At 40.9% G+C, this 16,126-nt stretch overlaps 1 protein-coding gene across 2 annotated transcripts in view; it reads right to left on the bottom strand.

Annotated features, from left to right (window-relative positions):
• LOC103826245 (transmembrane protease serine 11E-like) overlaps positions 1-16,126 on the bottom strand; it is a 42,961-nt gene that overhangs the window by 13,727 nt on the left and 13,108 nt on the right. For both annotated transcript variants that reach the window (XM_018926755.3, XM_018926756.3), the window contains exons 5-6: positions 6,797-6,864; positions 3,450-3,613 (exon numbers count right to left, since the gene is read on the bottom strand). In XM_018926755.3, the coding sequence (XP_018782300.1) occupies positions 3,450-3,613; positions 6,797-6,864 (232 nt within the window). The remainder of the gene's footprint in view (positions 1-3,449; positions 3,614-6,796; positions 6,865-16,126) is intronic.

Raw genomic sequence — 16,126 nt, 5'->3', positions numbered from 1 at the left:
ATGACTCCCACAGAAGACTTGATAAAGAAGTAAGAATCTGTCTGCCAGGTCCTGTACTTTGTAGTTGTTAGGAGCTTTAGCAAGCCCCAGATTCCAGATGAACAGAAACAATAACAGTTGGCTTGCTGATCAAAACCAATTCATGACTCATTATTCATGGTCAAAACCTCTGGCTGTGCAACAGATGGGAATCCTTCCTACTCACTTTGAACAGTGCCAGTGATCTTGCAACCAGCTTCTTTCTGACATCAGAAGTACATTCCCAAAAATACATTTTGGGATACTTCCAACCTACCTGACAAAGGGAAATAGTCTGGCAAGCTGCTCTACACTTTACTTAATACGGATCCAGAGTCACCTGTCAGGTGACTCTACTTCTAACCAAGAAACCCTCAGGAAAATAAATCACCCTTGCAGGAGAACTCTTTGTTGCCAGAACTATACAGAAGGCAAACTGCAACATCTTCTTTTAGTGCCAGTGGAAGAGCAAGTCCTAACATGGGTGTTTCCAAGCCATCTGACACTTTGATATCTCACTTTGATTGCCCTTGCACTGCTCTTCAGGGAAGGTTTGCTTAGTTCTTCACTGAAAATTTGGCTTCTAGTGGGGTTTGTACACAAGTGCAAAGAATTCTATCAGTTCTTATTTTCTATCTAAATAAGAGGAAATGTGTGGATATAAAATCCTTGACCAGGGGACTCTGATGTCTGGCTAAATAAGAAAGCAGGAACTTCAGTAATAATACATTTGAAGGTAATAATACATTTGACAAAACTGTATTTTTGCAGTCCTTTGTAAAGAACATCTACAGTTTAGTGACAGAAAAAACAGAGACAATATTATGTTGTTTTCCTTGAAGTTCTGCACATTTTCTATTTTCTCACATGTGTATGATCAGGCTTCTCTCTTAGGAAAAACCCCAAAAAAACTAAGAAAATATTGTCCGTGTAGACTTTATCCCCTCTTTACTCCCAGTCCTCAGGAAGGCAGAGGCAAAGCAAGTTCTACCCCTGGACTGGCAGACTGCTTAATGTTGTAGTTCTACCCTTAACTGCAGCTTGAAGGTCCCAAGTGTAGCACCCAGTTTGGAGGAGTGTGTTGGAACTGATTCTCAATGCAAATACTTGTAAGTGAAGTGCAGGTTGAGACATGGTGTTGAACAACAAGGTGATTATTTCAGGGGAGGAAGATTTAAGGAGGTTCCCTTTATCAGACTCCCCCTAGCACGTGATATAAATAAGTGCCTGACCTGGATTTGTTCAACTAGTGAGCTATGCTTTGCTAAAGTGAGCTATATCATGGCCCCTAAATTAGAATATTTTGATAAGGTGGTTACGAAGAACAGGTTAATGATTTTTTACAAGCCATTATGTTAATGTCATTCTGAAAATGCCTTAGGATAAATAAGGATTCCAGCTGGCAAAAAGGTACTATGAAGCAATATTCAGAAAGGTGCCTGCAGAGCATGGAAAAAATCTAGGGCTTCTTAGGTCCCATGGCTTAAGTACTAATAGTTGACAAGATATTTCAGGAGGGGAGAGAAAAGTAGAAAATGCAAAACCTAGATTCTTCTCTGGACCTCCAGGATCTGTTGAAAATTGTCACTTCTCCCAGGTGTGAGGAATGGGTTTTATAAATTGAGACCAGCACCTCCACTAACAGCACAGGAGCTCTCCATTCTATACTCTTCTCCTGAGTCCACCTGAAATGTCAGCACCATATAGGATCTGGCCTAAGCTTCATACCACTGCTGAAATCCTATTAGCAAAGAAAGATCAAAAAAAATTTTTGGACATCCTTTTATTGTTGTCTCTTAGAAATGCCAAGGTATTGTTTATGTTCCTTTGTGTCACTCACAGCACTTGCACAATGCTAGTCCTCTAATGAGTAGCTGACCTGTGCAGTCAGTGTTTTATGGTTAGGCTGGGAAAGCCAAGAAAAGCAACACAAAGTTTGTCACACAACTTTGATAAAGTAATACAGATGCCATCTCTTAGTGAGACTATTTAATGAAAACATTGCAATTAATTGCATTAGCCAATTTTTTAATTAGCTATTATTGCATTACTGTAACATTCCTGGTGCAGTTCAAGGTTAACTAAAACAATTTTGATTCTCTTCCCATATTTACCAGACTGAATAAAAGCAGCTTGACTAGATAAGATCACAGGCTTTTTTTAACAATGATTTTTGTACTCTTTCCAATTTTATCCTTTATGTAAAGCATCAAATTAAACTGAAGATTCAAAATTCACTAACTCATCACCCAACTCTGTAAACAAAAACAAATCTCTTCAAATCTCTCTGATATCCACACAGTATTTTTATCTGGGAGAATTTACATGTGCACTTTGTTGAACAGGAACTACAGGCATATAAATAACACTGCAGAGAAATGGTGATTACTTGCCCAGAGGGATGTCACCTATCATCCTGAGCCATTCCAAAGGGGAAGGCTGGTTGGCCCATCAAGAAACAACGGGAGTGTGACAGCTCATATTTGAGTTTCATTGCATTACCACAATGCAAATATGTGCCCAGTTCAAGCACCAAGAGGAAGAACAAGAAGTTACTTCTACTCATTTCTGAGTGGGAGGAAGTCTGGATCCATCCAGTATGGAATCTGGCCCAGGTATCTTGTTCTCTAAATACAGCTGTCTAACTGCTGCAGATTTCTGCTGGTTCAAGTAGTCGAGTGTGGAAGAGCAAGCAGCAAGCACCCACCCTCTTACTGTACTGTCACCCTTGCACATGGAGCAAGCAGTCCTGCAAAAACAAATGGAGCAAGTATCTGTGCCTAGCTGTCAACCAGCAACTCATCCTTGAAAACTTTGACGCACAGAAAAATTGCTGACTATATATGACTGAAGCCAAGACAGAGACAAAATTCTAAGCCTGCACAAAAATTCTGTAGCAGAACCAAAGTGTAGAAGGTAGTGCAGTTAATGGTCATACCCTGCAAATTTATGTCTGCTTTGTGAAGAAGGGGATAGAATCCCTAGCTGAGAAGAATCCCTAGCTGAGAAGTCATGTAGATAAGAACATTATGCCTTTCTTTCCTTTCCTGTGGGGAATTTGCAAGGATTTTGATCCTCACACCAAATATTACTTTTTCACTGCATTGGTTCTTTCTTCTTGTCATCCAAGTATACTTCCTGCACTTTCAGGCTCCATGACAGTAACATAAAGTTGGTACTGCAGTTTGGAGGAAGGCTGAGGCTGTACTTGGAGGCAAAACAACCAAGGAACTGCTCCCAGTTATCCATATTTAAGATATTTTTTAAAGATTTTGGGGGGTTTGCCGCTGATTTTGGTCTAACTTAAGGAGCATGAAAGAATGTCATTCAGACACAGTAACATCAAAAGCTGTCTTCAAAAGGAAAAAAACCAAGTCCCATCCATCAGAAAATGGAAAGAATTACTTTTAAAAGAACTATAATATACTTACTTGAGACGGAAGAAGATCGGACATTGATCCGCAGAGGCCCTGTGTATTTTTTCAGGCCCCTCCGTAAGATCTTCCCAACTCTTTCCCGCAGTGCTTCTCTAGAATCCGTAGCGGAGAACCAGAATGTGAGCAAAGCCTCTGCCATCACACCATCAGTATCTGGGCTACAAACCAATGAAAGAGTCTCATTACCTCCAGCCCACTTCTGCATTTCTTAGCTTTTATCTTAGCTCCTCTAGCAATGGCAATGTAACATACAAGATTAGATACATTTTCAAACATTTGTGAGAAGGAATTACTAAAAGAAATCCAAGGACACTGAATGGTCAAATGCATCATAGGCTAGAAGGTGGCATGGTGCTTTCTGTGAACAAATGGCCAGACCAATTTTATAATAGAGTCTGAAAAGCAGCCACTGACTACACGCCTGAGACAGAAGAGAGGAAGGAATTTACTTGATTGCAATGAAAAGCTGGATAAACATCATTGAGAAACATGATTCAGGTGATTAACAGAATCTACACAGACCTTTCAATGGCCCTGTACACACGCAGAATAAAAATTTATAATCATCATCAAAAAGATACTTGGACCTTATTGGGAGATGGGGAGAGACCACACAACCTAATTCCACCGTAGCAACCTCTTGGAGAATGTTCCTAATAACCTCATGTTGTGCAACAATAAATGAAACTTGGCAGCATACCCACAGTATATTTATTAAAGTCAAAGAGATGGATCACGAAAGGGGCCTTTAACACCTCATTGAAAAGAGCAAGCAGCACACACATTGAGACACACAATTCCACAGTTTTCATGTAAGGTCAGAGGAAAGAAAAGGGACAAAAGTCTTGTAACAGGTTGAATTCACCTGGTAGTTGTATTTCGTTTTCCTTAAAGCATCAGATACTGCACGAGATGGAATAATAGACTACAAACATCAAACTGACTAATCTGGCATAGTAAATCTTGCTCTGTACTTGCAGATGTCTTATCCCTGGTCATCACAAAGGGAAGGTGAGAGCTTGCACCAGGAACCTTCTCTCCTGTGCCTCCTCCCACCTGAACCAAGAAGCAATGAGACCCAAGCCCCAACAGATGAAATCACAGTTACTTCATACAGGGGAAAAACTAAAAGCAGGTTGTTTTTTTTTTAGATAGGAAAGGAAAAGAGAAGATCTTCTAGTTATATCTCACTGTCTTGGCAATTTGTAATTACATAAAGGAAAAATAGAAGACAGACAGCTTAAACAGAACTCATGCGATCAGGCTTTAGTCTTTGAAAGGCACGCATGCCAGATTGAAACAGACATTCCTGCTATTGCCAGTGAAGGGAAAGAAAAGGCCAAATGCTTTAAGCACACCAAGGCATGCCAAGTGGTTCGTAGGTAAGCAGAAAGACACACTACTTGCCTCGAGGATCTCATAATTGAGACTGAGAAGGCACATGTGAACTTTTCAATAGACTGTTTTTTCCATTTGTTCCAACTTCAGCGTGATTGCCACTTGGTTTATTTTCCAGATATTATCTGATCCAACTGTGGGTGTTGCTCTGCATTTCTGAGGTGTTCCCTCACCTCTCCCCCGACTCCTCTTCCTGTGCTATGCCACACTGGAATTACCATATCAACTCTTGCAAGCAAACCACACCTCTCGAAACCCTCAGGTAAGTCCTGCCCACCCTGATTCACTTATTATATAGCAGAGATCCAGAGCCAAGGACACTTCGTCAAGATCAGTATTGTCTTTCTCAGTGAGCAGTGGGCATTATTATTAATGCATTGCTTATACTGAGCCAAAAGATCTGCACAGTCCTTTCCAAGTAAATTCACAACCATGACCCTGCTCAAAAGAACACGCAGTCTGAGCCCTTGAAGAGGCATAAAGAGTGTATATCTGAAAAAGCAAACAAGCTTTGGCGCATGCAAATCTTGCATCCAACACAGCAAGCATCACAAGTACCTCAGTCTGTCCTTGGGAAAAAGAAATTAATGAAAAATACCACTTATCCCTACATATTGGCCTCTCAGATCCCTAAATCACCCTGCCTAGGCTTGCAACACTCTAGTCAGTATCAAAAATATCCTTAAAGCTTGTGTGTAATTGGGGATTAAGCTAAGGTAGAGGAAGAGGCAGGATGTCACAAACCATGCAAGAACAAAGAGGAGCACATTCAGCACTCTAGATCTTAGTCTTGCAGCTTTAGTCTGTGATTATGAAGGCATTCAAGATTTATTTGCAAAGTGTTGGGCACTGTCACTCAGGAACAAGATCTTAGTACTACAATAGACTGTTATAAAAAAAGATCATTTTCAGCACGTAACAGTGGTTAAAAAAAATCAAATTAAACATTATGTATTATTGGCAGTTGAACAGAGAGTAAAAAAGGAAAAAAAGCTCCACATTGCTCAGTGATAATCTCAACTATGGGTCTGACCCCTTCATCTCATAAAAGCAGGAGCAGCAGACCTGAGAGATGTACGGAACGGGATGATAAGAAGCAGTTTGAAATGCAAAGAATGCTGAGTAGACTGGGATTTCCAACTGAAAAAAGAAAAATTAAAAAAGAGTGGATCTTATTGAATACAAGAGAGAAAAGGCATATGATGGGAGCATCCAGTATCAGTAATTGCATGGAGAGGAGGGGTAGTGATCAACTTTTTATCATCTCTTCAAGCACAAGAGCTAGGGGTCATTGAATGATCTGCAGAAGGTGGCTCTTCACAAGTGTCTCCTTCCTAAAGGACCAAGGTGCATGGATTTCAAGAGCCCAGGAGAAACCAGACAAGTCCTTGGGAAATAATGCAGCGAGGGCTGCTAAACAAACCACAACCACTTCAAGAACTCCCAAGTGGTAAATACCTGGAGGCAGGGAGCATACCAAGAAGTAGTTATCACAGGTCTGTTGTGCTGCTACTGTTTCCTGGGCACCTACTTATGCCCATTCTTAGAGCCACAGTGATAAGTGGGACTTTCTGAGCCAGCACAGCCAGGTTTTACTTGACAAGCCCAGTGCAATAGCAATGCTAGAAATGACATCTGCATTACACTGTAAGAAATCATTTTGGAAATCCCTTTTGGTTTTAGATAGCTTTAGTTATCTCTGCTTTAATAACTAAAGCTTGCTCAGGATTTGAACACAAACTTGTTGGAATTTGGACTGACTGACTGAAGGGTATCTTCTGCATTAAGATCCAAAGGAGAGTAGGGTTCAGAACCAGATTATGCTCAGTTAGGGGTTATGCTCTGGTTTTACACACAATACACTTTGCTGAATCAGATCTAGCTGGGCTTGGTGTACATTTAATTTTATCTCAGCTGCTTGCATTTATTATAATCTCACATACCTCACTCTGATTAAGCGTGAACGGATGTATTTTTTCCTTAAAATGGAATTGTAAAATGTCTTGTCGATCTGTTGAAAAAAGAAAAATATAAGATAACACCAAAAAAGAAGGGAAGCGGACATATAGCTGGAAGGAGCATTCAGAAAACAGCACTCAGTTACAGACTCACAGCTTACAGAGCCAAGAAACACAATGCAGCCCAGCCTCTAGATAACATTTGTCCCAGACCTTTTCTAACCATTTCCCCTTTGACCTAAGGCATATCATAAAAAAGCTGGCTCATTTTTCTAAATGTCCTATAGCTACATCAGTGTGCCACTGCAGTGCTGTCTCATCCACTCCCAGGCGTAATGAGAAATACATAAACATCCTTGGAATACACTGCTGCACTCTTCCAAAGCACAGCTTCCTAAAGGCTGCCCACAGAACACATGCAGCATGCTGTGCTCTGCAGTGCCCTCAGCGTCTCTTGTAGGGGTCCTTTCTGACACAGCATTTACCCTTGGTCTTATAGAAATCTATAGCAAAGGCACTAATAATTTCAAATTATTATTCGATTATCATGCTCCCCCATCACCCTTGTGATTTTTCACGTGTTTGGACAATCGTCAAGGAATTCTCATTGGAAACTGGAAATCCAGGACTCCTAAGGAATCGATCCCCAAATAACATCTTTACCAGTTCCTGCTCAACTACATCCTGTCAGGATGTCATCTCAAGATTGCAGGATCAGTCTGAGACAGCTCAGTGTGATATAACATGGCATGAAATTCTGCCAGGAATGGCTCGGGATCACTGGAGGATTGAGAAATAGCAGAGTCACTGGTGAGTTATGCAGCAACTCCTCCTACCATCAAGACCCAGTAAATTGAACATATCCTGTAAACATCAAATGCATTACAGGGAAAACTGGTTTTTTAAAGTTTTTAGCCCTTAAAGGCAGTCTATTTTAGCCAAGTCTCAAGATGTTCTGTTTCCCAAAGGAAAGGAAAAAATAATGGTACTCAAACTATTAATATGTTGAAATATATCAGATACAGAAACAAGCATGTAAGTATGAAATCTGGGGGTGATTCCTCCCAAGGAACACAAACCCCCTGTTTTCCAGCCTTGGCTGTCACAAGATGAAACTTTGTGGCATTACACAGGGATATTAAAGCAGAATAAGGATAAGATGAAAACTGCAAAATTATTATTTTAAGGTGATTTTAAGCTTATATTAGTAAGGAAAAAAAGAAACATTTTTAATGGTCATGCATTTAGCTGGTGTTTTACCTTGCTCTTACAGGCAATTATCTGCAATTAGTTTGGCACAAAATTCTATGGAAAAAGACATGTCAACTTCAACAAGCTGCTGTAGATATGCAGAATGCATTTAATCCCCTCACTTTGCAGATTGCCAGCTGCTATCATTGCATTTTATGATGCATCCAGTTAAAAAGACTTTTATTTCCTATAACTCCATATCCTGTTCCACCACAATCTCCCCTGATTATTGGAAGCAGTTGCCCTTAGACAAAAAGGGGGGGGGTTTGCTTTGTTTTTCTTTAATGATAATATTTGCTTATCATCTCTGTTGCAGTGTTAACTGCTGCACCAGTTATTGGGTAAGCAGAAGCATGTGGCTGAGCAGCACTGCCAGCTTTGTGGCATGCAGTGGCATGAGCTATCTTCAGCTGCCTTGTTTTTGAGAACTTTTGAGATCTTTGGGACAGAAACTTCTTTGAGGAGTGCTTTGCAATCAAAAAAGAGCCTTGAGCTGGGCTGAGATACACCTCAAGCTGCTGCATTGCTAACAGGCACAGTGAAAGCAGAGTGACTTTCAGCTTGGGAGTGAAGAAGGCAGGAATTCACAATCCCTTGCAAGAGAGGGTTGTGTCCATTTGATATTCCCAAATCCTTTATCTCCTCCTGACAGCTGGATTCTCAAGATACCTTACTGTCTCAGATGTCAAGTGGTTTTGCTACACTTTCCACCTGCACCTCTGCAGCAGATACAGGGATCCTTACTTCTATCACCCATTCTCATGTGTGTCTCTGTTACAGCCTAAGCAGCTTGTGTGATAGTGGGTTTTGTACTCCAGACATGTTCAGCTTTCTCCTTTTCTCCTCAGCCTGGACCACTTCCTAGTTGTTCCATTCAGTCTGATTAGGAACTCCATGTGCTGCAGCAGAGACAAAGACTTCCAGTGGGGGCTCACAAAACACAACTACACACAGTGCTTTTAACTAAAAGAATCTATGGAGTCCAATCACAACTAAACTATCAGCAACAGACACTGTTTTCAGAACACTCAATCCAGAAGGTGTGTTAGTTATTTTCATGGGGAGAACAGGAAGCATATGATTTAAAATTATACCAAATCTGTGTTACTTCCATCCTCTTTCACACTTTCATATCTGAATGAGAAAGTAGACACTTTTTCCATTACACATTGTCACTAACTTTCCCACCCTTAAGAGTTGCCTTAGCACTATATCTTCCACAGACAAAAAAATAACTGAAGGGTGGCTTTGTTTTCAGTGAACCTCGCAGGGCCTTTAACACCTTCAAATGTGAGTAAAAAACATTTTTTACTTTTTCAATCTACTGTGTCTTATCATGAAAGAAGCCCTAGCCAAACCTCTGCAGTGTGGCCTAGTGCTCACCTGCTGATGAATTAATTTGGCAAATATGACCCAAATCTTTTCTTTCCTTCAACTATGATTTTGGTAACCTGAATTATTAAAAGTTATTTTTATATTCATACTGAGTTTCTATAAGAGGAAAGTATGTAGGAAGATGCTGTCAGATAAAAACTTTCAGAGATTAATTATATTTTTACAGTTATATTTTTACAGTTCTTTTTTTGGTGAAGCCTTTCACACACCAAACAGAAAACCTTTCTCTCCAGCCTGCTAACAGCTTTCTTTTCAGCTTGAGTCACAACCTTTGGAGCAAAAGCAACTAGGACTTTGTCCAGTGACTAGGTGTGGCCTGGTCCTGTTTGCGAGAAGCATTTAAACTAATTTTAAATGTTTTGCTTTGATTACAGCTCCTCAAAAGTGACACTGTTGTGACCAGATCCCTTAAATTCACCACTGTTTAAATGCATCTCACTGTTTTTCCTGGCCCTTGTCTAGCACCAGCTCAACTGTGACAGCTGTTGCTGGAGCCAAGGTCTATGAGCATTCTGAACCAAGTGCCAAGTCCTGCTCCTTTCAAGTGAGAAGCATTTTCCTGACAGTCTTTATTTAGAAATGACATTTCTAATTTCCTCAGTTTAATTTCATATTCTCCAAATCTTTTTACTACACTTCTCTCTATGCAGAACAATTTTCTTAGACAAACTGGACTTTGTTCCTGAGTGCTGCTCCATCCAATACAGTAACAAATAGTGGCTAGCACTGCAAATGCAGTAAGAGGGCAAAACATTTCCACCTGTACAAACCCAGACAAAAAAGAAATTCTTCCTTGTTCCTTGTAGCCAGAAGTTGTTTTATATTTTGATGAACAGGACTTATTTTCCTATTCTGTTTCAAAAACCTCCAGATCTCATCATCATACTCTTTTTCTTGTGTGGTACCATGCTCAACCTCCTAAGGCCCATGAGTAATCTACTGAAATCTTTGTGATTCTTTTTGTAAAAGTCTTTGTTATTTCAGAGTCACACAATATGTCCTTCCTCCCTGGGACTCAAAAAATACCCAAGCTCTGGAACTAGGTCACGACAGGGATCCCATTGCTCCAGGGTAGTAGGAACTGACATGAGCTGGCCTTGCCCAGATGTGTGGCTGTGTCTGGAAGTGACCCAGCAAGGCTGGCTGTGTCAAGCCCTCGCTTTCTCCCACCACACGCTGCTCTGCCACCGCACACTGGGTCACAGGGTTTATCAAAAAGTTATCTGAAATCTAGTTTGGCAGAACTCTCCTCAGGAATATTTGCTGAATGCACTGTTATTTGCATGGGATATTCCAAAGCATTCAGTAGGCATGGGAGCACAAAGCCTCTTGTTGCTCAATAGTATTGCTTTTTTGCCTGCTGCCAGATTAGTCTTTCAACAGCTATCCTCATACCACATTCTTCCTCTTACCTCAGTAGCTACTTAGGATGTGAAGCCTATTATTAGTGATATCTAAAGCTTTTTTGACCATAAATAGAAATTGTAACATACCACTTGATTCAGTGATTCTCCCCAGTTTACAGCTCAACATGCTGACACCCCTAGAGCTGACCATAATGCAAATCCAGTAGCTGCTACTTTGAGAACCTGACATTTTTAGTACCCTGCATTCAGCTAAGGGGTTGAGAGAGGACACAGGGAGAAAGACTGACAGGGACAGCAAAAAAAAAGAGTGTGGCACTGTTCCAAACCAGGATGTGGACATCATACTCTCCTTGGAAACAGACATTCCAATTACTACCACAACCCTACAGTCCTTGCCTAAGATGAAGAAAACAGACCTGAAGGAGAGCAAGTGCAATTGTCCCCTTGTCTCCAGCAAACCAGAGGACCAGAAATCTGCCCATCAGAAACCACACACACAAAGACAGCAGGTCTCACAGTGGGCAAGAGCTGTGTGATCCCAAACATCTGCAAACGGCATCACAAACTCCTCACGGGGTTTAAGTTAACAGGGCTGCTAAAGCTGAGGGGTGAGTAAGCACTGCCTGACTGCACTGAAATAAGGAGCTCAGCTGGATGGCTCCCAGAGGCCACATCTGCAAAAGAGGAATAATTATCCTTGTACAATTGTAGTTCCTAAAAAGATTGGTCTTTCGGATAAAAGAAATTAAGAGGACTAATACATGGGATAACGTCAGGATTTAAAGTACCATGCTTATGCTTGGTGCAACCAATTTCAAAGGCATGTAATGACATGGGTGTTTCATTATAGTTATGTGTATTAGTGACAGCTGGAATTAAGGTCACCTAAGTATTCTCATTCCTATTCCCTGCTTTCAATTATCCATAATTAGCTTCCTAAAACTTTCACGCAGCTATTAAAATTTTGTCCATTTAGGGGGGCGATTTCCAACTTTGGGAGAGAAAATCAGGTTTGGTACGAAAGGCATCTATGCCAATATCCAGAGAAGGGCTTAGTGGTTGGGGATTTTCTTCTTCCCAAAAGAGCACACTTTCCTCAGGAAAATTATTATGTGCATTCTGGATTTTTTTTATATAATACTTAGAGGTAAGGAGTGGAAATACAAGAGCAAATACCTCTTAGGAAAATAACAGGTTTGTGAAATCTAAGGAAAATCGTTAGTTATGTGTTCAGCTTACAAGTGCCCAAATACCACCAACTACACATCCTCAGTACTGAATTTAGATTCTGCCTTTGGACAACACCAGGATCTAAGCAGCCTCTCTCTTGACTGGCCAGATTTTGATCACTGGTTTGCATCTTGAACCACTTCATTGATATAATTACTTGCAAACAATGCAGTAATTCTGGATTGTGAGTCTGTAATTAAGATAAGGTTCTACCCTTAATCACACGCACTATCGATAGCTGTGCTTTGCTTCATTTTGAATTCCTTTTTCCACATCCATTCTCTTTGTGCACATTTTAGAGCTTTTCATCACGTACACTGGATCAGTGCTAAAGTTACTTGTTTATTGGGGGTGAAGTGTCTTATGATTTTTCTGGATTTGTACATGCATATTACAACTTCTGCTTTGATGAACCAAGAAAAAAAATGAAAAAGAAAAATCAGCTTTCATGCCTTTTACTTGAGAAAATTGTATTGCATTAGTAAGTCAAAGAATGAAAGAAGTTGAAGGATCACTGAATTTACATGGGAAAAAAGTTGGATATTAGGCATATTTTTGATAACTAATGATTTCATCTTGAAAATTAATTAAATTTAGGTAGAGCTCACTGAAAGTTTGAGCTCTTAGCGGTGATGAAAAGCACTAAGACATAGGCCCATGTGCTACACTGCATCAACTCACACCAGCATTTAAAAGTGCTTTGTATTTTCTTCAATATTTAGTTTCCTGTGCTAGTTTTTCCTGTTTCCATGTGATCTATGTAAACAGGAAAAACTGGAAACAAAATGAAAAAGCAAGAAAGCATGCCAGTTTTTAAATCTATGCTGTTTTTATATCTGTAGCTACACCAATGGTCTTTTTCTTCTTTTAATTTCAGTAGGAACTTCTAAAAACAGCATCACAAGTGAGATGCAGGTGTTTCCTGTGAGTTAATTCTGCTCTCAGAGTACAGCATTTCACCCATCTCTTTACACCTGTACATATACATACTGACAGTCAAGTGTGCTGTCACCCTCTAATTCCAGAGCTAAACAAACATGTTGCCAGGCTGTCATCTTGGCCACTGATCCGCTGCTGTTTCCCTCTTAGCTGAATTACCGTGGAAAATCCTTTCTGCTTTGTTTCTAGCCCCAGCCACCCATAGAGGGCACCCCGATTGTACGACGCTAGTCCAAGGACAATCCTTCCTATTTGAGAGAGTCATTCCCTTAAAACTAAGTTTACAAAGCAGAAGTTGTCAAATCCCCTGAATTTATTTTGGTACTTTTCTTCTCAAAATGTTCCTCAAATAACATATTTTACATAGATAAAATATTTTTTTCCTGATTTTACAATACTGTTTTTCAGAAGAAAAAAAAGGAGACTATTACTCTAAAAGTCTCTCAAAAGCTGAATTTTAAGTTTAATTATTCTGGCTTTTGTACTAGAGATGCATTTGTAAATAAAATTACCTTTAGTGATGAACAAGAAAATCTGTCAATAAAAGTTCTACTCTTTTCACCTCATATTGGTACTATGTAATTACTTGAGGGAACACATATAAAGCCTAGGAATGCTTGAGTTTAAATAGAGACTTAGGTTTTAGATTTGGGGATCTTTATCTGTAAACACTACCAAATCTCTTTTGAAATTTATTACATAGAGAACATTCTTACTCACTCTGTTCTGGGTGCTGAAAAACTCTGAGAAGTCCTTGGAAAGATCTGGCTGCTGCAGATACCATCATTTCCTATTTGGCTAATTTATATTAAATTTTCTTTGTTTTTAGGGGCTAGGAGGGGAAAATAAGTGGGGGTTTTGCACACACAGCAAATGAAGCTACGTGATACTTGTAGATACCTGCACTTTTCCATTTGCTGTAAAAATGAGAGTCATGTTGGACTCCCTTGAACTTTAGCATACTCCCTTTCTCAGGGCATGTTTACTTATCATCCCTAAAACAATCCTCACTGTCTGGTCTCACAGAACAAATATTCTTTAGGAGTGTTTCATAAACCTGCTGCCTTGGGGATCTGCTCCTACTGAATTAACCTCCCGACCCAAGGACCATGAGGCACTGATGGAGCAAGCCCCAGACTTTTGAGCTTTATCTAAACACCCACGTGGAAGGTGTGACAAACACACCTCATGCACAGTTTCACCTGGCTTCGCAGCTATGTGCTCTGAAGGGATTTGTATTTCACCACCCTCTCTCTCCCAAATACACACACTTCTGCTCCCCAGGAAGACTTGAGTCACATGTGACCCTAAAAGGCCAAGTGCTGTAAAACAGCAGCCTCATCTCCTCACTCACCAGTGTTCTTGGTGTTTTCAGATAGCTCAGCTCAAATGGAAACCTTAATCAGAACTCTGACTGTCCATTTGGCCCTGCAGATGTGACAGTTATCTGTTCACAACTTAGAGGATCCAAGATACTTCCCAGTATTGGGAAGATGCAAGCTTATCCCTGGGTATAAAGCAGAGAGCCTTTCAGTTACAAGCACCAGTTACAGGATTCTATCCCCTCCAACAAACAGGGTTATCAGGTGTCAGAGCTGGGGGGAGGGAAGGAGGTGCAGGACACCTGCTTGCTCCTCTGTTTCTTCTCCACCCAATTCATAGTGAGAGATGTGTCTTAAAAGCCTCAGTAGAGGGACTCAGCAGTGAGCCCTTCAGCCTGCTGAGAACAGGCACCATTACCAGAACTGTTGTGCAGCATTTTCCAGTGGAATCTCAAATGCCTCTGCAATACCCAGTAGAGACATTAAATTAAACCCACATTAATTTAGCTCTACCAGATAGGACAAACTTCAAGAGCTGTCTTAATTAAAAACTTTCCCCCAACACCTGTACCCAAGGACATAGAAGATTCTCTTATCACTTGAAGTAGCTGAAGCAAGACATCTGTTTTAAAGGAGATGTCCTGGCACACAATGCTGAGTTTTGAGGTGAAAATTATTAATTAAATTCCATTAATTCAATAGAAATATTTGGATAGGCAGTAGTTTCCCAGGGGACATGTCCAGGTATTTTTTTAATATAGTGCCCAACCCCTCTGCCCAGATCCACCCAGATAGTTCTGTGCTGGTTTCAGATGGTGGAAGGACAAGGGGGTAGTCCAGGTGCCTTCTGGATTATGAGACAAAAGGGAAAAACCATGTCAGTCCATTCCATGGCTCAAGGCACTCCAGGAGGGAAAACAAACACCTCAACTCTTCCCTAGCCACCCAACCAGCTAAGGAGGGAGCCATGCTACACTCATGCCTGAGGAACATCCATCCACCCAGCTTGTAGCCAGGCTTACTAGCACATGGGAGCAGGAGTGAGTAGGGAATGACAGGACAAAGCCCCTGAAGCTGGGAAGGGTACAGTGTCCAGCACAAGGTTCCACAGAGACATACAGACTCAGACAGGGAGAAGCAGCCACACAGCAGGGCTGGGAAGAGCTCTGGCCAGAGAAGGAGACAGGGAGATAATAAGGTGCCTGAGAAAGGAGAAGAGTTGCATAGGCTCTCCTTGAAGAGGGGAAAGCCCACCACTTCTAGGAGGAAGTATCAGAAATTTATCGTAGTGGCAAAAAAGAGCCAACAGGTACATTTACAAACCCCTGATAAAAGCTGATGTCTGTTTCTGTTGAGCAACCAGTGGCTGCTTGATATCCACCTTTCTCTCACAGCTAGAAACTTGCCAGCCTTCAGCTGAGACAACTTCCACTGAGACTGATGCACTCATTTCAAGTTCTCCTAACTGCACATCCCATTCCCTTGGGGTCAAAGATGACTTTTTACACAAGACACAACACCCCTACACCCTTTTTCCTGCACACAGGGCAGTTACTGCAGCTGCCCAGAGTAGGCAACTGGGATCATCCCAGTCACCTGGGTCTATCTGATTGTCACAGCTCCCTCCCCTCTTTGGCATGCCAGAGAGGCTGAAGAAGCAAAGCTTAAAGCAGGGCCTTGGAAATCTCCCCCAGGATACTGTTAGTAAGAGGGTAGTTAGTGTCTCCAAGGCATTCTTGGGAAATCCAAAAGAATTAATACATTTTGTGGTAGAAGAAAAAGAAATCCAAGTCTGGTGAAGTAGTTGGAGA

Source organism: Serinus canaria, chromosome 4 (genome assembly GCF_022539315.1).
Source record: "Serinus canaria isolate serCan28SL12 chromosome 4, serCan2020, whole genome shotgun sequence".
Classification (NCBI taxonomy): domain Eukaryota; kingdom Metazoa; phylum Chordata; class Aves; order Passeriformes; family Fringillidae; genus Serinus; species Serinus canaria.
This window is presented reverse-complemented; position numbering and strand designations above follow the sequence as displayed.